The sequence below is a fragment of the Vidua macroura genome, chromosome 28 (assembly GCF_024509145.1).
Source record: "Vidua macroura isolate BioBank_ID:100142 chromosome 28, ASM2450914v1, whole genome shotgun sequence".
NCBI classification, from domain to species: Eukaryota; Metazoa; Chordata; class Aves; order Passeriformes; family Viduidae; genus Vidua; species Vidua macroura.
This window is the reverse complement of record NC_071598.1, coordinates 1,427,351-1,447,957: the sequence shown is the minus strand read 5'-3', so window position 1 is coordinate 1,447,957 and position 20,607 is coordinate 1,427,351. Positions and strand designations below refer to the sequence as shown.

Genomic DNA, 20,607 nt, shown 5'->3' with positions numbered 1-20,607 from the left:
GCAGAGGAGGGGCCGGGGGCCGGCGCACAAAGCCGGGGGCTGCGCCGGGGCGGGCCCGGTGCGCGGTGCGCGGGGTCGAGGCTCCTCCTCCGCCGCCGCGCCGGGGGATGCTGCGGCCGGGCCGGCTCCGGGAGCCCCCGCGGAGCCCCGCGCCGAGCCGAGGAGCCAGCGGCCACCCGAGGTGGGCACGGGGGGACACCGGGGGGCCGTGCCCGGGGGGGCTCCGGGCAGGGCCACGGAAGGGACGCGCGGGGGAAGCGCTGGCGGCACCGGGGGACGCTGCCCGGGGAGCTGCGGGGACACTGACGGGACACCCAGGGGACCCGGAGGGGCTGAGATGCGCGGTCGGGGCTCCCCACAGTGCGATGGCTTCGGGGTGACCCCCCGCGCCGGGCACGGCGGCGTCGGGGATGCCCCGCACCGGCCCTTTCCCGGCCCGGCACCGTGGCGACCGGGCTCGGGGCTCGGGGACAGGGCTCGGGCTCGGTCACGAAGGGTCAGGGTCGCCCCGGGAGAGCGGCCGGACTCGCCCCCGTTGCCGGCTCCCATCCCTCTGGCCGCTCGGAGCCGCCCGCGGCTCCCCCGGGGCTCCGCTCTGGCTTTTCGCTTCCCTCTGAAGTCTGGCAAACTTCTTTTCACACGGCAGCGAGAAAATTCTGCCTGTTCAGCACCTCGGTGCGGGCTGCCTCAGGTTACAGAGCCCCGCAGTGCCGGGCCAGGAGGGGAAGGAAGGGAAGGAGCGGATGCCTTTGGTTTGTTGTCATCAGCTCGGAGCCATCCCGGCGAGGGGCTGCCTGCTCCTGCAGGAATTCTTCGCCGCTGGAGCTGCGCGGGCAGGGCCGGGTGCGTGGGAGGGGAGGAAGGAGCGCGGGGGCCGCGCCTGGCGCGGGCAGCGGGGACCCCTGCGGGAAACGCCAACCGCGCCGGGATGGATGCGGCAGCTCCGTCCCGCCGCCTCTGGAAGGGGTCCGGCCTTTCCTGGGGCCACGAGGGGTGGCGGGGCTGCCCCCGCTCCGGGCCGGCTTCTGCAGCCCGGGGAAGGCGTGGGAGGGAGCTCAGAGCTGCCCGGGGGGCCGCGCAGCTCCCGCGGGTGCCCGCGCAGCTCCTGGAAAAGCCGGGGATTAATCTCGCCTGGAAAAGCGGCGCTGGAGAGCTGCCACGGCCAGAGTCAGCGCCGGGCTGGCACCGCTCCGCCGGTGACACCGGGGGCTCGGGGACAGACCCGCACGGTGCCGGTGCTCCGCGGGGTGGCCGAGCACGGGGACAGGTCCCGGCAGGCGACATTCCCGTCCTGGCACGCGGCATTCCCGTCCTTGCTGAGCCACCTGAGCGCCGCTTGCACCGTGACACTCCCGGAGGGGCCCGGGCTCTCCCTCCTGCTTCAGGGGTCTTTCCCACGGGGCAGGTCCCCCCTCCCGCGTGGAAGGAGGGTCCCACACCCACGAGAGGGCCCGGGGTCGTGCGGGACCCCCAGTGCTGATCCCCCCCCTACCCCGGGGATGTGCTCCCATCGCTCGGTCCCGGCTGCAGGGGTGGCACAGCTGCATCCCTGCCGTGCATCCCTGTCACCCGGCGAGCTGGGCTCGGTTTCCTGCTGTCCCCTTGTGCCACCACCCCCCCCCCCCCCTCTCCCCGTGGCTGCCCCGTCCAGCAGAGCCGAGCCCGGGGCACCCCCTTGGCCTGAGGGGTTTCTGTCTCTCTCCTGCGCTCACAGTGGGGCCGGGGAGCTTCTCCTCCCCCGTGCGCCTCGGGGAGCCAGGAGGGACCAGCGCTGGCCCCATTTTTGGGGGCAGGCCCGTGCGTTTCCACAGGAGCCCCCCCACGGCTGCCCAAATCCTCCCCAGAGCTCCCCTTCCGCGCCGGAGGCTGCGGCGAGCAGAAAACGAGCAGGGAAGAAAAAAAAAAAAAAACAAAAAAAAAAAACTCCTCCACCATCAACCAGACACCGATTTGCCTTCCCTGGGAAGCTCTGCCAGGGATTCCCGTCCAGCCCAGCCTCGCACAGGGTCACCCTCTGTCCCCTGCGTGTGTCCCCGTGCCCCCAGCCAGGCTTTTCCAGTGTCACACTCTGTCCCCTGCGCGTGTCCAGCTCACCCCCGCGCCCCCAGCCAGGTTTTCCCGAGGCTGCGGAGCCGCTCCGCCCAGGCCATTAATTACCAGGGTCATTAATGAACGGCACAAAGAGAGCTGGAAGTGCGAAATCCTCGCAATCGGCGTTGGGGGCAATTAATGGCAGCTGCAAAAGCGCACTCAGCCGCACAATCGCGGCTCCGGGGATGCTCCCGGCCCCCGCTGCGGGACTCCCTGGCCCCCCCCCGAGCCCCCAGCTGTGCCCGGCTGAGCCCTCCCTGGCACGGCGGGGCTGCCGAATCGGGCCGGAGCCGCTCCGTCCCTCCCACCCGTTAGTCACCGCTCCTGGCAGGCAGCGCTGCCGAGGGGGGGGGAGGCGAAGGCAGGCGAGGCTCAGGCAGCAAAATGAGAGTTCCAGAGCAGCCCAGAGCCCCCCCGGCTGGGGGGGGGGGGGCTGCCAGGGCTGCGTTCCCGTGCCCAGGCGTGCGGGGCAGGAGGGGCAGCGGGAGATGCTGCGCTGTGGAGGGGGCAGGGATCTGTCGCAGGGGGCTGCCCCTCCTCCTGCACCCCTGGCTCTCTCCTCGGCCCCAAATCCCTCTTTTCCCTCTCTGGGAAAGGGGAAAGGCTCTGGGAAAGGGGAAAGGCTCTGTCTGCAGCGGGCAGGTCCAGTCATGCTCAGGTGAGGCATCCTCGGCACGCAGAGATGGGCAGCGCAGAGCCGGGCCCGGGGCAGGAATCTGATCCTTGGCACCATCCCCAAAATCCCCGAGAGCCAGAGCCGAGCTCCAGGGGCCCTTCCCGGGACACCGAGTCACCCAGGGCCACCGGCAGAGCTCGGTGCCTGCGCTGCGTGGCCAAGTGTGAAACTGTAGTAGCACTGCAGCTATTCCGGGAGCTGCTGCTAAACCTGCTGCAAAACCTGCTGCTAAAACCGCTCCTAAAACTGCTCCTGGAGCAGCCCAGCCTGGCAGAGACGCGGCTGTGGCCCCGCGTGGCTCCGTGGCAGAGCCGTGGCACCTTCATCCTGCGGGGCTCAGGGAAAGCTCAGCCCCCAGAGGAAATTTGGAGGGGTTTTTTTTCCTGTCCCCCCTGACCACTGGCGTGTTTATAAATATCCCTCTCTCCTGGGAGGCCCCAAATCCACCCCCTGCCTGATTTATTCGGTGTTTCTCGCTCGCCAGCTGCCCTTGGGGGGGGATTTTTCCAGGAGCTGCAGAGCAGCAGGAAAGGAGCAAGGCCGGGAGTGGGCAGGAGCCTTGGGCAAGGTTTCCATTCGGGATTAGTTAAAAATAGCAGGGAATGCACAAAGATTCGGCACGTGGCTCACCGAGGCTTTCCCTGCTGCAAGCCAGGGTTTTGTGCTGCTCCCTGGGCTGGGAGAAACCCACGCGAGCAGCAAGGCCGAGCAGTTCCAGGATTTTTTGGGTTTTTTTTTGTGGGAAGCCCTGAATTCCCTGGATTTGGGGAGCCAAATCCTGCGGAAGGAGCTGCACGAGCAGCGCTGGGGTTCCTGCAGCAGCAAACGTGCAGCTCTGGGGTTCCTGCAGCACCAAACGTGCAGCTCTGCCTCCGGCGCCCCTGCAGCATTCCCAGCCAGACCTTCCTCTTCTTCCTCCTCTTCCTCACGGCCAGGACTTTTCCCGCTGGGCTGAAATATTCCCGTTTATCCCCTCGTGGCAGCAGCAGGCCCCAGCCGAGGCAGCTCCTGCCTGAAGGGAGTTTTTTATCATTTCTGGGAGAGCCTGGTCCCCGAGCTCCGGCTCTGGGAGGAGGGAGGATCCTCCGAGGCCTGGGAGAGGGAGAGGACGCAGCTGGGAGGTCCCGGGAAAGGAAAACCTCCCAAAAAATCCCTGCTGCCATCCCAAGGTGTCCCCTCGGAGTTCTCCCAGCTCTCCTGCATGCAGGGCTGTGGATTTGGCCCCTTGCCCAAGCCAAGATCAGAGGTTCCAGCTCGGGATCCAGGAACACTTGGATCTTGAACTGCCCCTTTTTCCAGCGGCCGTCTCCTCCTGCTCCTCCCAGTTTTCGGAACAACTCAGTGACATCTCCGTGAGCCACTTAGGGAAGAGCTCCTTTAAAGGTTAATTAAATATTCCCTGCAACTTTGATGCACATTTCCCTGTTGGGAGAGCTGCTCTATTTGGCAGCCAGGCATTAAAGGGGTGGATTTCACCACGGGCCAAGTCGGGAAAAGAGAGGGAGAGGAAAATGGGAAGCGAGAGCTGAATTTGCCTTTTTTTTTTTTTTTTTTTTCCTCTTCTGCTGCTGCATTGGAGCATCGGGATGGGATGTGACACTCTGGGAAGCAGGAGAGGAGCTGGGGATGAGGAGACAGCGGCAGCAGATGCTCCTCACAGCGAGGACCGAGCTTGGCTCCTCATCAAGGAGCACAAGTTGCCTTTCCTCAGCTCTGAGCGCCAGGCAGGGCACAAAAATCCCCAAATTTAGATGAGCCGGGTGTAACTGGTACCACAGACAGGGAAGGGCAGCACAGGAGGAATCACAGCAAAGCCCAGCCTAGACCTGGCACCGGGTTTAGTTTGAGGGAGGGTCTTTAGGCCCTGCCTGGGAGAGGTTTTCCCTCTGACTCTCAGTTTCCTCAGGCTGGGGCAGAGATTTGGGGGTTTCAGCTGCTGCCAGGGCCGGTGACTCCCCCTCCTGTTTCTCAGGCCCGTGGCTGAAGGAAAAAGCCCCAAACCAGCCCAATTCCAGCCCAATTCCAGCCCTTGTGCCCCCGTTCCTGGCCGTCCCCAGGGCACAGGGAGGAGGGGACAGCAGAGGGTGGCCCCGTGCCCCTCAGGGTGCCCATCTGAGCCCAGCAAGCCCAAATTTGCTTTGTGGTCCCCAGAGAGGCCAGGAGGTGCCCAAAGTGGCCCTGAGAGGGGGGTGAAGGAGCAGAGAGGGCACCCGGAGGGGGGTGGGTGGGCTGGCTGCTGTGGCCACCAGGAGCAAAGGGGGGCAGTGCCAGGGGGGCAATGCCAGCCCTGCTGCTCCTGGCTGCTTTTCAGCCAGCTCGGGAGAGGGGGAGAGACAATAAAAGGCGCGGAGATTGCAAACACAGCCCGGTCTCCATGGCAGCCTGAGCACCGCTGCTAAATTTTGCCTGTACATGGAGAGGATGCTGCTCCCCTCCTGCGCCTGGGGGAGTTGTGCAGCACAAAGAGCCTCGGCCCAGGCACTTCCTGCAGGTTTTGGGGGGCTCGGTGCCTCGTGGAAGGAGCCCTTGGTGCCAGCACCTCGTTCCACGCTGAGGGAAACGGGTTTGCTGTCCCTCATCCCGCTTTTATCCATAATTAAAGGGGTGAGGCCACGTGAGCAGCCCGTGGAAGCGGAAAGCTGGGAGGAGAAGTATTTCGGGCTCATGCCGAGTTACACCAAGTCCCTGCTATTTTTAGCCGGACAGACAAAGCCTTCCCATCAGGCAGAGCCCGGGGATGCGGCGGGGGAGGCTGCGGGACCCCCAGCCCCGCCGGGCTCGGTGCTGGCCGGGCAGGAATTCAGGGATCCATCCCGGAGCCGGGAATGTCAGCTCCCAGCGCGGCAGATTGTGCGGGGCAGGCTCGGGAAGAGAAGCGGCTCCCGAGTGAAAGCCGGGCTCAGCTGTCACCACCCCGGCACCACCTGCCAGCCCCAGACGGCTCCCGAAGTATCCCGAAATATCCCAAAATATCCCCCTCCCCCGTGCCGGGGGGGCGGGCAGGAGGGGCCGCCCCACACCTGCAGGGACAGCACCTCAGGCGAGGTGTCCCCTTCGGGGGACGGGGTTCCCTGTCCCCCCCAGCATCCCCGGGAGGCCAAATTGTCCCCAAACTTGGCGCTGCGGCTGCTCCCCACGGCTCGAGGCACGGGAGGGGGTGAATCCCCCGGGGTGAATTCCTGGGGCGCCACTGTCACCCTTCAGGTGTCCCCCAGACCAAAGCAGGGAGCGGGCGTTTCTGCCTTGCCAATTAGCAGGGCTCTAATTGCCGTCTCAGTCGCTCATTAGTGCGAAAAGCCAGATGCTGGGAGGAATTACGGGAGCTGAAAGGATCTTTCTCTCCGCCCCAGGAATATTTAACGGTGTCTCACACGCGTTCCCTTTGTAGCCGAGCATGACTGATGTGGCTCGTGTGGGTGCTCTGTGAATCACCGAGCTCCCAAAGCCCGGCGACGGCAGCGGGGACGGAACTGGGCAGCTCTGGGTGGCACCGGGAGGGTCTGGCACGTGGTGGAGCCGGGGCTGCCAGCTGGGTGGGGGGCTGGAGTGGATTTAACCCAAAAAAAAAGAGGGAGGAGGAATCGGGGTTCTGCTCTCACATCGCGGCTGAGGGCTGCTCACACAAATGCTGGTGTTGGGAGGATGGAGAAGAGCAGGTGACCGAGCAAGGTGGGTAGAGCAGGGATCTCCAAGCTCCTGGGATGTTCCCAGGCTGCTCTGCATCCCGGAGGGAGCATCCATCCCGTGGGGCAGCTGGGAGCAGGGCTCAGGCAGGGGCAGGGGCCGGGGCTGTGCCCAGCCCAGCTCCCGGCAATGCCCCGATTTTTCCGGGCTCTGCAGCTGCGTGGGGACAGCTTGGGGAGGGGGTTTGGCCTCCAGAAATCCCTCCTGGCTCAGGGGCAGCTCCAGGGCTGGCCTGGGAGCAGCAGATTCCCAAGCTGAGCTTTGGGGACACGGTTCCACGGCTGGCAAGGCGGGAGGTGACGATGTTCAGTCCCTCATCGCTCACCACCTGCTGGCACCCCAATCCGCTCTGGGGTCCCAGAATGTCCTGAGCTGGGAGGGACCCACAGGGATCGGAGTCCCAGCCCTGGCCCTGCGCTGACACCCCAAAATCCCATCCCTGGAGCAGCCTCGGGGCCGTGGCGGTGCCCACCACCCTGTTGGGGCAGAACCTTTCCCAGCCCAGGCCTCCCCTCAGCCCGTGACTCCCTGCAGGATCCCGGGGGGTTCCATCGCAGGGGATTCTGGCGCTGGCTGGACCTTTAACTGCCCCCTTTTCCCAGCCAGACCTTCCTCTTCTTCCTCCTCTTCCTCACGGCCAGGACTTGCCCCGCTGGGCTGAAATATTCCCGTTTATCCCCTCGTGGCAGCAGCAGGCCCCAGCCGAGGCAGCTCCTGCCTGAAGGGAGTTTTTTAATCATTTCTGGGAGAGCCTGGTCCCCGAGGAGCTCTGGGAGGAGGGAGGGTTTGTTTGCTCTCAGGGTTTGTGTCACCCCCACGTGCCCCGGGGGGGCTGCGGGGCAGAGAGGAGAGGAGCAGATCCCCTCTCTGGGCCGGGGATTTGCTGGGAGCCAACAGGAGGCTCCGCAGCCGCGGGACGCTGCTGACACCGATTTTCTGCGGGCGTTGAGCAATCGCCCGCGGGCAGGGCCGGGAGCCTCTCCCGGCGTGGCACCCCCGGAGCCCGTCCCGCCTCTGAATCACCGCTGACCGCACAAACCCCCCCCTGCCCTGCCCCGAACGCCGCTCGGAGCCGCCCACGTCCCGCCGGGGATGGTTCCACCCTGCCGGCTTTGGGCACATCCCGGCCGGGAGCCGCGCCTCGGTCCCTCCTTGGCTGTCCGCGGCTCCTGCAAGGCGCTGCCCAAAGCTGCTGCCGAATTCAGCCCTGATTTTTGGCTTTCTGAGCGACCTTGGCCTGAGCCACCCTCCCGCAGGAACTGGTGCGATGCAAATTGCTGGTTTTTTCTTTCTTTTTTTTTCCCTTTTTTTTTTTTTTCTTTCCTTTTTCGGATTTTTTTTCCCTTTTTTCTGCCTTTTTTTTTTTTTTTTGGCCTTTCCCCCCCTCCTTTTTTTTTTTTTTTTTTTTTCTTTTTTTGGCCTTTTTTCCGCCTTTTTTTCCTGCCTTTTTTTGGCCTTTTCCCCCTTTTTTTTAGTTGGTTTTTTTTTCTTTTTTTGGGCCTTTTTCCGCCTTTTTTTCCTTTTTTTTTTTTTCCTGCCTTTTTTTGGCCTTTTCCCCCCTTTTTTTGTTTTTGTTTTTTTTTTTTTTTCTTTTCTTTTTTGGGGCCTTTTTTCCGCCTTTTTTTTTTTTGCCTTTTTTTTTTTTTTTTTTTTTTTGTGGTTTGTTTTTTGCTGTTTTTGGGCCTTTTTTCCGCTGTTTTTTTTTTTTTTTTGTGTGTGGTATGTTTTTTTTTGTGTGTGGTTTTTTTTTTTTTTTTGTGTTTCTTTTTTTTTTTTTTTTTTTTTTTTTTTTTGCTTTTCAGCAATCGCACCTTCACCCCGCAGGCCTGCAGCTGCCAGGGCACTCCGGGGCAGAGCCACACTGGCACGGAGCCCACCCAGCCCCTGGCAGAGCCACCGCGAATTCTCCCGGTGCTCACTGACAGGACACGAAGTGTGCAGGACTCCCGGGCCAGTCGAGTGCCTGGAACGTGTCATCGAGGCGGGTTATTCTTCTCGAGTGTCCCCCCCACCACCCCCCGCCCGCTAATGGCAAATCGGGGCGGAACACGCGCAGAGCGCTTTGTGCCGGCCCGCGATCAAAACCAGCGCGGTGGATGGCGCTGACAGAGCGGGGACAATGGTGGCAGTGAATGAAAACCTTGTCGTGGGGCCCCGAGGCACAAAGGAGCGCCGCGAGGCCGGCGCCTGCCCCGGCAGGGGCTGAATTCGGCCCCAGCAGCGCCGGGAGGGGCTCGGCCACGGGCTGGGGGCTGCCGTTCGTCTGGGGGGGGCAAAAAGAGCGGGGTTTGGAGAGTAAAAATCAGTTTGGGGGGCAAAAAGAGCGGGGTTTGGAGAGTAAAAATCAGTTTGGGGGGCAAAAAGAGCGGGGTTTGGAGAGTAAAAATCAGTTTGGGGAGTAAAAGGAGCAGGGTTTGGAGAGTAAAAATCAGTTTGGGGAGTAAAAGGAGCAGGGTTTGGAGAGTAAAAATCAGTTTGGAGAGTAAAAGCAGCAGGGTTTGAAGAGTAAAAGCAGCAGGGTTTGGAGAGTAAAACCAGCAGGGTTTGGAGAGTAAAAATCAGTTTGGGGAGCAAAAGGAGCGGGGTTTGGAGAGTAAAAGCAGCAGGATTTGGGGAGTAAAACCAGCAGGATTTGGGTAGTAAAACCAGCAGGGTTTGGGGAGTAAAACCAGCAGGGTTTGGAGAGTAAAGATTAGTTTGGGGAGCAAAAGGAGCAGGGTTTGGAGAGTAAAAGCAGCAGGATTTGGGGAGTAAAACCAGCAGGGTTTGGAGAGTAAAAAACAGTTTGGGGAGTAAAAGCAGCAGGGTTTGAAGAGTAAAAAGAGCAGGGTTTGGAGAGTAAAATCAGTTTGGGGGGCAAAAAGAGCGGGGTTTGGAGAGTAAAAATCAGTTTGGGGAGTAAAACCAGCAGGGTTTGGAGAGTAAAAATCAGTTTGGGGAGTAAAAGGAGCAGGGTTTGGAGAGTAAAATCAGTTTGGGGGGCAAAAAGAGCAGGGTTTGGAGAGTAAAAATCATTTTAGGGAGTAAAACCAGCAGGGTTTGGAGAGTAAAAATCAGTTTGGGGAGTAAAACCAGCAGGATTTGGAGAGTAAAACCAGCAGGGTTTGGAGAGTAAAGTCGGCAGGGTTTGGAGAGCAAAAGGAGCAGGGTTTGGAGGGCTAGAAGACCAGGGTTTGGAGAGTAAAAAGAGCAGCGTTTGGAGAGTAAAAGCAGGGTTTGGAGGGCAAAAAGAGCAGGGTTAGGGGAGCCCGGCCCCAGCTGGGCGCAGGGAGAGCAGCAGGAGCTGGAGCTGAGCCGGGCAGTTGCTCTCACACAGCCCAGGGGGGTTCAGCAGCGTTTGGGGGTGCTGGAGGCTCAGTCCGGGTTTAGTGCCGCTCCCAGGCCCAGCTCCAAGCCATTCCCTTCACTAAAGCCCAACTCGGATGCTCCAGGCAGCACTTTTCGCCGTGGAAATGCCCGGTTTCCCCCTCCAGGGCCACATTCCCGGTGTCCCCAAGCCCCAGATGGCCGGGTGGGACACGGGCACAGCGCCTGGCAGCGCTCGAGGGAAAGAGGAAGGCTCAGGGCTCTTGGCAGCTGCTCCGCGCTATCCGTGCATCTCCCAACAAACACCCAAATGTGTGGGAGCATCTGCACGGCGAGGATGAATAATAATCCAGGAGGGAAAACGCGGGGGCGAGAGCTCGCGGGGAAGAAGGAAGCGCTGGCATTCCAGAGCTTGGGGGGGGAAGAACAGGATCGGCAGGGAGCAGGGAGCGGAGCGGCTCGGCGGGGAAAGCAGGGCTCCTGCCAGGGGCACTGCTCGGGAAGGCGCAGGGAAAGGGGCAAAGCTTCAAAGGCTGAGCGAGATAAGATTGAGGGAGATAAGACTGAATTCCGGGGGGAAGGAGGCAGGGGAGAGCGGCGCTCCCACGTGCGGGGTAGGCATGACTGCGGGGATGAGATGCCATTCATTTTTTTCCCCCCCCACCTCTCTCTCCGCACAAGCCCGAGTGGGTGAATCCACGTGTTCTCCCCCATCCCGGGGTTCAGCCCGCGCTGTTGGTCGGGATCTGCCCCCCCAGGACCCCCCCACGCCCCCAGGCGCTGCTCTGGGTGATCTCCACCGTGACCATCCCGGGGTTCCCTGATCCAGGGGGAGCTGGAAGCGCCTGGCAGGGTCACAGACCTGCTCGGGGAGGGGACACGGGGCTCGTGCTGCTGCCACCACCGTGGCGGTGCCGGCAGGAGACCCTTGAGAGGCTCGTCTGCTGCAGGCACGGAGCGACAGCGACGGGGACACGCTGCTCGCGTCGTCTCTGGCTCTCTGAGCTCGCTAATTAATCGCGGTAATCACCTTCGGGGCTCTGGGGACATCGCGGGACCCGCCGAGGACACCGTGACCCCCCCGCAGCTCCAGTCACCCCCTCACTGCGGGGGGACTCTCAGGTCACAGCTCGGACTCGATCTCCAGGGCCTTTTCTTCTAATTCTGTGGTTTGGTGACCTCTGGCCGTGTCACACCCCTCAGGCCCCCAGTGCTCTCCAGCTGTGCTCCCCCTGTCCAGCTGTGCTCCCCCTCTCCAGCTGTGCTCCCCCTCTCCAGCTGTGCACCCCCACCTTCACTCCCTGCACTCTCAGGGTCATTTCCATTTATTTTTTTACGCTTCACAAGATCCCTGCTCTGACCCAGCCCGACTCCCAACGCCCTTAAATCCCCAACCCCGATGTATCCACGCAGTTCTCCCGTGGGAATGTCCGCGGTGCCGGGGTTTGGTGGCTCAGCAAACCCCCCCTGGCTCCCTGCAGGGCCTCAGCGCCCCTGCACGTCACACAGGGAAGGTGCTGAACGAGGAAAAGGGACGGCTCTGACCCTTTTTGGGGTCCTGTGCCCTCCCAGCTCCGCTGGCTCCAGGGCTTTCCTCTTTTTGCCGTCGCTGCCCGTGAATTCCAACTCCCCCACGGCTTTCAAAGCGTTCATTTTTTAAGAGGGAAGGAGAAGGAAAACGTGCCCAACCCTCTCGGGCGTGCGTGGGAGGGCTGGGGTTGATGGAGACGCCTCCTGCCAAGGAGCTGGAAAGTCCCAGCGCTGCCTCCCCCCTTCTCCCATCTCCCACAGGCCCCCAAAAATCCACGGGCGCGTCTGCCCGAGGGGACAGCGAGCGGCTCCGGCCGCTTCAGGGGCTCAAAGCCGCGGGTGCGTGCGGACCCCCCCGGGTGGAAAATAAATGTACAGGGACGTGTCACAAACAAATGTACAGGGCTGAGCTGAGCTGAGCGCTGCCCGGGGCCGCTGCGGCCGCAGGTGGCACCTGTGTCATTGTCACAGCGCCTTCCACCGCCCCGCAGGCACCGGCACGGTGGGGGGACACTTGTGGGGACACTTGTGGGGACAGTTGTGGGGGCAATTGTGGGGGCAATTGTGGGGACAATTGTGGGGGGCAGTTGTGGGGACACTTGTGGGGACAGTTGTGGGGGCAGTTGTGGGGGGCAATTGTGGGGACAATTATGGGGGCAATTGTGGGGGGCAGTTGTGGGGACAATTGTGGGGGACAATTATGGGGGCAATTATGGGGGCAATTGTGGGGACACTTGTGGGGGCAGTTGTGGGGACAATTGTCGGGGCAGTTGTGGGGACAATTGTGGGGACAATTGTCGGGGCAGTTGTGGGGTCAATTGTGGGGGCAGTTGTGGGGACAATTGTGGGGGCAATTGTGGGGGCAATTGTGGGGACAGTTGTGGGGACAGTTGTGGGGACAATTGTGGGGGCAATTGTGGGGACAATTGTGGGGACAATTGTGGGGGACAATTGTGGGGATAATTGTGGGGACAATTGTGGGGACAGTTGTGGGGACACTTGTGGGGGCAGTTGTGGGGGCAGTTGTGGGGACAATTGTGGGGGCAATTATCGCGTTCCCCGCGGCGATCCCTCCCCTCCTCCTCTTCCCAAAGCTTGTGCCGTATCAGCAGCGTCCCGGCAGCCGCTCGGGCCTTTCTCGCTTCCCTTAATCTCCCAAAAATGGATCTGGGGATTAGGCGGGCGCTCCGTCTTCCCCGCGCCGCTTCATCCGCGCCGGTCCTCGGGGCACGGCGAGAGGAAAACAGACAAAAGTGAGGGATGAGCGCGGGTGGGGCTGGGAGCGGCCGGGAATGGGAAAAGGGGTGGGAAAAGAAGAGGGGGGAAAGAGAGGAGTGGGAAAAGAGAGGAGAGGAGAGGGGAAAGAGAAGGGGAAAAAAAAGGAATGGTTAAAGGGGAGTGGGAAAAGAAGAGTGGGAAGAGAGAGAAGGGGGAAAATAGGAGTGGAAAAACAGGAGCGGGAAAAGAAAGGAGGGGGAAAAGAGAGAAGGGGGAAAAGAGAGGAATGGGAAAAGAGAGGAGTGGGAAAAGAGAAGGGGAAAAAAAAGGAATGGTTAAAGAGGAGTGGGAAAAGAGAGAAGGGGGAAAAGAGTGGAGTGGGAAAAGAGAGAAGGGGGAAAAAAGGGGTGGAAAAACAGGACTGGGAAAAGAGGGGTGGGAAGAGTGGGAAAAGAGAAGTGGGAAAACAGGAATGAGAAAACAGGAGTTGGAAAAGAGGAGTGGGAAAACAGGAGAGTGGGGAAAGAGGAGAGTGGGGAAACAGAGGCCTGACTCTGGGACTGAGGATGGGGCAGGGAGGAGGCCCTGGCACAGCGTTCCTGCACCCCCTCCACCACCCAACCCTCTCCCACCCCCAATTTAACGCCCAGATTCCTGCTTGGACCACGGGAACTCGGCCTGGAGAGCTCCGGAGAGGGCTGGAGCACCCAGCGGGAGCTCTGAGCTGTTCCAAACACAGCACGGAGCAGAAACCTTCCCTCCCCTCCTCCTCCAGTGCAAACAGGACCCAGATCATTTTATTTACCTGCCTTCCCTCTCCTCCCAGCTAATTATCGAGATGGATCTGCGTCCCCATTAGAGCCGAGTGTCGCAGAGGCCACCAGGAGCTGGGGCTTTATTTTATTTCTATTTTTCCCCTCACAACAAAGCGGATGAGCAGAGAGCGCCGCGTGCCTCTGATGGCAGCGCTCACGGGGCCTCTCGTCCCCTCGAGTGCCAGGGCCATTAACGCTAATTAAGCCTCGCCGAGCCCTTTTCAGGCGGGTTTAGAGGAGCGCTGGGATGCGGAGAGGGATCCGGGAGCGCCGGGGATGCGGGAGAGGCTGTGGAGCCGGGATGTGTCCAGGAACGAGCAGGAGGTGCTGGTTGGGATTACACCTGCCAGGCACCTAAAAATCGCCACCAACCCCTTTTCCTCCTCAGGGCATTTTTCGAGAACTTTCCTGGCTTTATCCAGGATGGATAAAAATCCATTTTAATTCATGACATATTTAATAAAAGCCATTAAAATTCGTAATAAATTAAAGCCATTCAAAGCCATTTCCTGGCTTTATCCAGCTTCTCCCAAGCACGGAGTCCCAGCCGGAGCCTGGCCGGTGCCCGGCCACCCTCTGGGGGAAGAACCTTTCCCTGAAGCCCAGCTGGAATGGGATGTGCCCCCCTGGCACTGTCCCGTCCCTGTCGCACAGAGCTCGGCGCTGTCCCCCCACAATTGTCCCCCCGCAGTGTCTCCCCTCACACCCCCAAACCGCGGAGCTCTGCCACCCTTCCCCGGGTGGCTTCTCCCGGCTCACGCCGTGTCCCCGTGTCCCCAGGCTCGCCGCTCCCGGCCGCACCGCGGGCTCTGCTATGATCTGTCGGCGCCGGGAGCAGCATGGGCAGCGTCAGCAGCCTCATCTCCGGCCACAGCTTCCACAGCAAGCACTGCCGCGCCTCCCAGTACAAGCTCCGCAAGTCCTCGCACCTGAAAAAGCTCAACCGCTACTCGGACGGGCTGCTCCGCTTCGGCTTCTCGCAGGACTCCGGCCACAAGTCCGGCTCCAAGAGCAGCAAGAATGAGGATTTCTTTTACATCAAGGTCAGCCAGAAGTCGCACGGCTCGCACCGGCCGGACTACACCGCCCTGGGCGGCGGCGAGCTGGGCGTGCCCGCCGGCACCAGCGGGCTGGACTTCGGGACGCCCACGCCGCAGAAGCTGATGCCCTTCCCCAGCCAGCTGGAGGTGGTGAGTGGGGAAAAGCGGCCCTGGGAGCGGGGGGATGTCCCACCGGAGCCCTCCTGTCCCCAAAGCGTCCGCAGGTGCCACCGCGGGGTTGTGTCGGCTGCGGTCCGTGAGGAAGCTCAGGGGCAGCTGGGGGCACTCTGCCGCCTCTGCTTCTGGGAGTTCGGATCCGCAATACGGCCCGAAGGATTCGGGGCCCTTTCATTTCCAAACCCAGCCGTTTTAGCCGGCAGCTTCCCCCCCCGCGAGCGTCCCCGCGAGCCCTCGGGGGACTGTCCCACCACGGGGGTGCTGTCCCGGGGGGGCAGGAGGGGCGGGAGGGCAGGCTCGGTGCTGATGCTCGGTGCTGATGCTCGGTGCTGACGCTCGGTGCTGATGCTCGGTGCTGATGCTCGGTGCTGATGCTCGGTGCTGACGCTCGGTGCTGACGGGCTCTGCTCTCCCCGGCAGGGCGGGGACAAGCCGCTGCCTCGTCCCACGGCTTTCAAGCCGGTGCTGCCGCGCTCCGGGGCCATCCTGCACTCGTCCCCCGAGAGCGGGGGGCCCCTGGCCCAGCAGCTGCACCCCCCGGAGAAGGCCAAGGAGCAGGAGCTGCGGCCGCTGCCGTGCTCGGGGGGCCTGTCCGACTCCGGCCGCAACTCCATGTCCAGCCTGCCCACGCACAGCACCAGCAGCAGCTACCAGCTGGAGCCCCTGGTCACCCCCATGGGCCCCATCAGCCGCTTCGGGGGCTCTGCCCACAACATCCTGCAGTGTGCCATCATCCAGGACAGCAACATGATGAGCCTCAAGGCCATGTCCTTCTCCGACGGCGGCAACAAGATCCTGAACCCCGGCAAGGCCCCCCAGCACCGCCCCGCCGCCGAGAAAAGCGTCTGCGTGCGCTCGCCCATCTCCACGGATGAATCCACCATCCAGGAGCTGGAGCAGAAGCTGCTGGAGAGGGAGGGCGAGCTGCAGGAGCTGCAGTCGAGCTTCGAGGAGAAGGAAATCAGCTCCTGCCAGGCCTACGAGGAGAAGCAGCGGCGCTGCAAGGAGGAGCTGGAGGGGCTGAAGCAGAAGTGCAACAGCAAACTCAAGCAAACCTCGCAGAAAACGCAGCGGACGCAGCAGGTGCTGCACCTGCAGGTGTTCCAGCTGCAGCAGGAGAAGCAGCAGCTGCGGGAGGAGCTGGAGAAGCTCATGAAGGAGCAGAACCTGCTGGAGACCAAGCTGAGGTCCTACGAGAAGGAGAAGACCAGCTTTGCCCCGGCGCTGGAGGAGACGCAGTGGGAGGTGAGAGGCAGAAGGGGGACGCGGAGGGGGAGAGCCCCGAACCCCCCAGCCCTTCCCAGGCTGTGGGGAATGGATGTGAAATGCCAGCAGAGCCCCCGGGCTGTCCCCAGGGCAGTGGGGTTGAGGCTCTCGCTGCCCCCCTGAACCTTCCCCTCACCCAAGGGAACAGGCACAGCACAAACCCCCTCAGGCATTAAAATAACCCGGCATTCCCGGCCTCCAGCCCGGGTTTTCCTGCCCCACAGGGGCTGTAAAAGCTGCCTTGCCACAAGGAAATAGGAATTCCTTGGGCTTGCCATGGCTGTTGGTTAGGGAGCAGTAAAACCTTCCACTCTCTGCTTAAGGTTAATTTACTCACTCCTTGGTATCGCCGAGCAAACACCGTTAATCTGCTGGAAATTCCAACGTTTAGTAAGAGGTATATTCATTATAAATGAATATTAATAATAAATAATAGCGTGTCATATTATTTAATGTAATATTAATTATAAATAATAATTGCAATTAAATTAGAATTATAAAGAATAGTGGTAAAAAAGTTGAATTGAGGGTCTCCACACGCTGCACCCCAGCGCACACGGGGTACCCCGGGCTTTCCCCGCGGTCCAGCCCTAACTCAGGTGTTCACCCCCCCCCAAGGTGTGCCAGAAATCCGGGGAGATCTCGCTGCTGAAGCAGCAGCTGAAGGAGTCGCAGACCGAGCTCACCACCAAGACCACGGAGATCCTGAGCCTGAAGGCGCAGCTGAAGGAGGTGAGGCTGAAGATGGAGGGGCTGGAGATGAAGACCCAGGAGCTGGAGGTGTCGCTGCGCACCAAGGCCATGGAGCTGGAGGTGTGCGAGAACGAGCTGCAGCGCAAGAAGAACGAGTCGGAGCTGCTGCGGGAGAAGGTGAACCTGCTGGAGCAGGAGATCCTGGAGCTGCGCTCCGAGCTGGCCGTGCTCCGGGAGCAGCTCAGCGAGGCCCGCGAGGGGCCCCGGCCGGGCGGGGACGATGCCCAGGCCCTGCAGGGGCAGCTGGAGCGGCTGCGGGCGGAGCTGAAGGCGGAGCGCGACAACAACGAGCAGATGAGCTGCAGCTTCCAGCACGAGCGGCAGACGTGGAAGGAGGAGAAGGAGAAGGTGATCCACTACCAGAAGCAGCTGCAGCAGAGCTACCTGCACATGTACAAGAGGAACCAGAGCCTGGAGAAGATGCTGCAGCAGCTGGCGGCGGGCGAGGACGGCAAGGAGCCCATCGAGCTGGAGATCCCCGGCGCCGACGTCCCCTACGAGGACATCATCGCCACCGAGATCTGAGCCGCTGTCCCCTCCCGAGACGCTCCCGTGCAGCCGAGCCGAGCCGTGTCCCCCCGTCCCTCCGTCGTGTTCCAGAGGTGACCAAGCCACTCGTGCCAATGGTGACGTGCCCGCAGCTCCCCCGCCCCGGCACCGCCCCGGCGCTGCCCCCTCTGCCCCCGAGGAGGGCAGGGATCAGCACTCCAGGGAATTCTCTGCCATTCCGTGCCCAGCGCCCAGGGGTGCTCTGCTCCAGGCTTGGGGAACCCGGCCTGGGGGTGGCACAGCCCCAGGGATGGCCCAGCACCGTCCTGCCTGCTGATGGTGGCAGGATTCAGCCCCAGTGTGTGCCCAGCTGCCAGGATGGCCCAGCACAGTCCTGCCCGCTGCCCACGACAGGAATCAGCCCCAGCTCCCTGGAGGAAGCTCCCACTCCTCCTCACCCTCCGTCTGTGGGAGCACAGAGCCGCCTCCTGCCACCGCCACACCCGCCCTGCCAGCCCGTGAGGAGGTCCCCACCTGCTCACACCCCCCTGGTGCAGCCCAACCTCCTGAAATCACCCCAAAATCACCCCGAAATCCATGTTCAGTCCGAGCACAGCCCGCCCTGCACCGCTCCCACGGCCCCCACAGCCCTCCCGGCACTCCCAGCTCCCACGGACTCCGTCCCTTTTCTGGCTGCCGCACAGCAGCTGCACCCAGGAATTCACAGGAATGTCCCAGCCATGGCCTGACCAAGGAATGGGGTTTGTGTTCACCCCACGGCCCCCTGCACTCGCTAGGGCTGTCCCTCCGGGGACCCCCGGCTGCCTTATCTCCTCCCGTGCCCCGATCCCGCGGGATCCGGCCAAGGGGAGCTGGTTAAACACCCCAAACCAACCACTTCCACCTTAATTTCTACCCCAGCTCTTAAAAGTTCCTCCTGCCACCAGCGAGTGGCTCCACAGATGATGAGGTGGCGCTGCTGGTGACCCTCGTGTCCCCCTGGGTGGGGAGGGAACCAGCAGGACCCAGTTTGTGGGGTGGGGGGCTCCAGCCGAGACCCCTCTGTGCCAGTGCAATGATATTTTTGCTGCAATTATTTATCCACTGCCCCATTCCAGGGCTCCTGGGGGGGGGGTTCTTGCACAATCCCAATGCCGCCAATTCGGCCACGGGCTCCGAGCTGTGCAAAATTCCGCGTCCCTCGTGCCACTCCGGCCTGGAAAGGTGACACACAGGAACCAGTCTGTGCCTTCTGCGCCCGGCCCTGAGCACCCCAAACCACTGCCCCAGCTCTCCCGGCTGGGCCTGGCACTGCCCAGACTGTCCTGGCACTGCCCAATTGGGTCTGGCACTGCCCAGCCTGTCCTGGCACTGCCCAGCTGGGTCTGGCACTGCCCAGCTGGGCCTGGCACTGCCCAGCCTGTCCTGGCACTGCCCAGTTGGGTCTGGCACTGCCCAGCTGGGCCTGGCACTGCCCAGCCTGTCCTGGCACTGCCCAGTCTGTCCTGGCACTGCCCAGCTGGGCCTGGCACTGCCCAGCCTGTCCTGGCACTGCCCAGCCGGGTCTGGCACTGCCCAGCCTGTCCTGGCACTGCCCAATTGGGTCTGGCACTGCCCAGCCTGTCCTGGCACTGCCCAGCTGGGTCTGGCACTGCCCAGCCTGTCCTGGCACTGCCCAATTGGGTCTGGCACTGCCCAGCCTGTCCTGGCACTGCCCAGCTGGGTCTGGCACTGCCCAGCCTGTCCTGGCACTGCCCAGCCAGTCCTGGCACTGCCCAGTTGGGTCTGGCACTGCCCAGCTGGGCCTGGCACTGCCCAGTCTGTCCTGGCACTGCCCAGCTGGGCCTGGCACTGCCCAGTCTGTCCTGGCACTGCCCAGCCGGGTCTGGCACTGCCCAGCCTGTCCTGGCACTGCCCAGCCTGTCCTGGCACTGCCCAGCCAGTCCTGGCACTGCCCAGTCTGTCCTGGCACTGCCCAGCCGGGTCTGGCACTGCTCAGTCTGTCCTGGCACTGCCCAGCTGGGTCTGGCACTGCCCAGTCTGTCCTGGCACTGCCCAGCTGAGTTTGGCACTGTCCAGCTGGTCCTGGCACTGCCCAGCCGGGTCTGGCACTGCCCACCTGGACCTGGCACTGCCCAGCTCGGCCTGGTGCTGGCACAAGCGATGCTCACCCCTGGCCCGCTGGAAAAGCCAACCTCGGGCTCCTGCGGGTGCCCCCCGGGGCCAGCCCCTGCCCAATCCCTGCCCAATTCCTGCCCTGTCCCTGCCCAATCCCTGCCCAATCTCTGCCCTGTCCCTGCCCAATTCCTGCCCTGTCCCTGCCCAATCTCTGCCCATTCCCTGCCCAATTCCTGCCCAATCCCTGCCCTGTCCCTGCCCAATTCCTGCCCTGTCCCTGCCCAATCTCTACCCTGTCCCTGCCCATTCCCTGCCCAATCCCTGCCCAATCTCTGCCCAATTCCTGCCCTGTCCCTGCCCAATTCCTGCCCAATCTCTGCCCTGTCCCTGCCCAATCCCTGCCCAATTCCTGCCCAATCCCTGCCCTGTCCCTGCCCAATCCCTGCCCAATCTCTGCCCAATCTCTACCCTGTCCCTGCCCAATTCCTGCCCTGTCCCTGCCCAATCCCTGCCCTGTCCCTGCCCAATCTCTGCCCGGTCCCTGCCCGGCCCCACCGAAGGATGTTTTGGGAAGCTGCAGGACCAGGGCCGGGATTTTGTGCATCCCCCGAAATGAGCACAGCCCCGGGCAGGGCTCCGTGCCCGGAGCCGAGGGGAGCCGAGCCCGTGCCAACCCCCCCGTCCCGGCAATGCCCCGCTCCCGCTGGCCTCGGTGGCACCGTCCCTGTCCCCAGCCGTGTCCCCTCGGCCCCGTGTCCCCCCAGCTCTGTGATGTGATCTCCAGAGGCCTCGCCGTGCTGCCTTTGCACAACTGCGCTGTGTGTGCCCGTCGCATTCCAGGTGTGTCGCTCCAGGCCGCGGCCTGGACAGAGAATTATTTTTCTGCAGTTTTTTTTGTTTTGTTTAATTTTTTTTTTTTTTTGATGTTCTTTCTGGTGACTGATGTAAACTACTGGTTAATTTTATGTTTTTATTTATAAATAAATTTTTTAAAACTTCCCCCAGCCTCTCTCTCTGCGGGTGCTCTGGGGATTTTCCATGCCTGAGCCACCAGAATTTATCACAGCCCACCAGAGTCCCCTCTGGGGACATCCTTGCACCTGGCCCTGCTTTTTCCAGCCCGGAGTTATCTCTGCTCTGCAGCTGGGATAACCCGAGCACGGAGAAGCAGGGATTGGGCTCGGGGAGCTCAGGGAGAGTGGGATAATCCACCCGGCCCCGCTGCCAGCCTGAGCCCCCCGACTCTGCAGGGGGGCCTGGTTTTCACCCTGAGCCCATCCCCAGCATCCCTGATCCTGAGGAGATCCAGGAAAACAATTCCCGAGGGAGAGGTGAAGCCTGGCTGCTGGAACCAACCCGAGGTTGTATTTTGACTATTTCAGTTGTTTTGCTCCAAACCAAATCAACTCCACCAAAAAAAAAAAAAAAAAAAAAAACCAACAAA

At 62.0% G+C, this 20,607-nt stretch overlaps 1 protein-coding gene across 2 annotated transcripts; it reads left to right on the top strand.

Annotated features, from left to right (window-relative positions):
- The first annotated feature begins 114 nt into the window (after positions 1–114).
- LZTS1 (leucine zipper tumor suppressor 1) lies at positions 115–18,636 on the top strand. 2 transcript variants are annotated; one of them, XM_054000691.1, is made up of 4 exons: positions 115–181; positions 14,101–14,510; positions 14,958–15,782; positions 16,422–18,636. In XM_054000691.1, the coding sequence occupies exons 2-4, from the start codon at positions 14,160–14,162 to the stop codon at positions 17,079–17,081; spliced, it is 1,836 nt and encodes a 611-aa protein (XP_053856666.1). In that variant the 5' UTR covers positions 115–181; positions 14,101–14,159; the 3' UTR covers positions 17,082–18,636. The 2 variants fall into 2 exon arrangements, with proteins under 2 accessions (XP_053856666.1, XP_053856667.1); XM_054000692.1 differs by lacking the exon at positions 115–181 and having other exon boundaries at positions 14,096–14,510.
- The last annotated feature ends 1,971 nt before the right edge of the window (positions 18,637–20,607 follow it).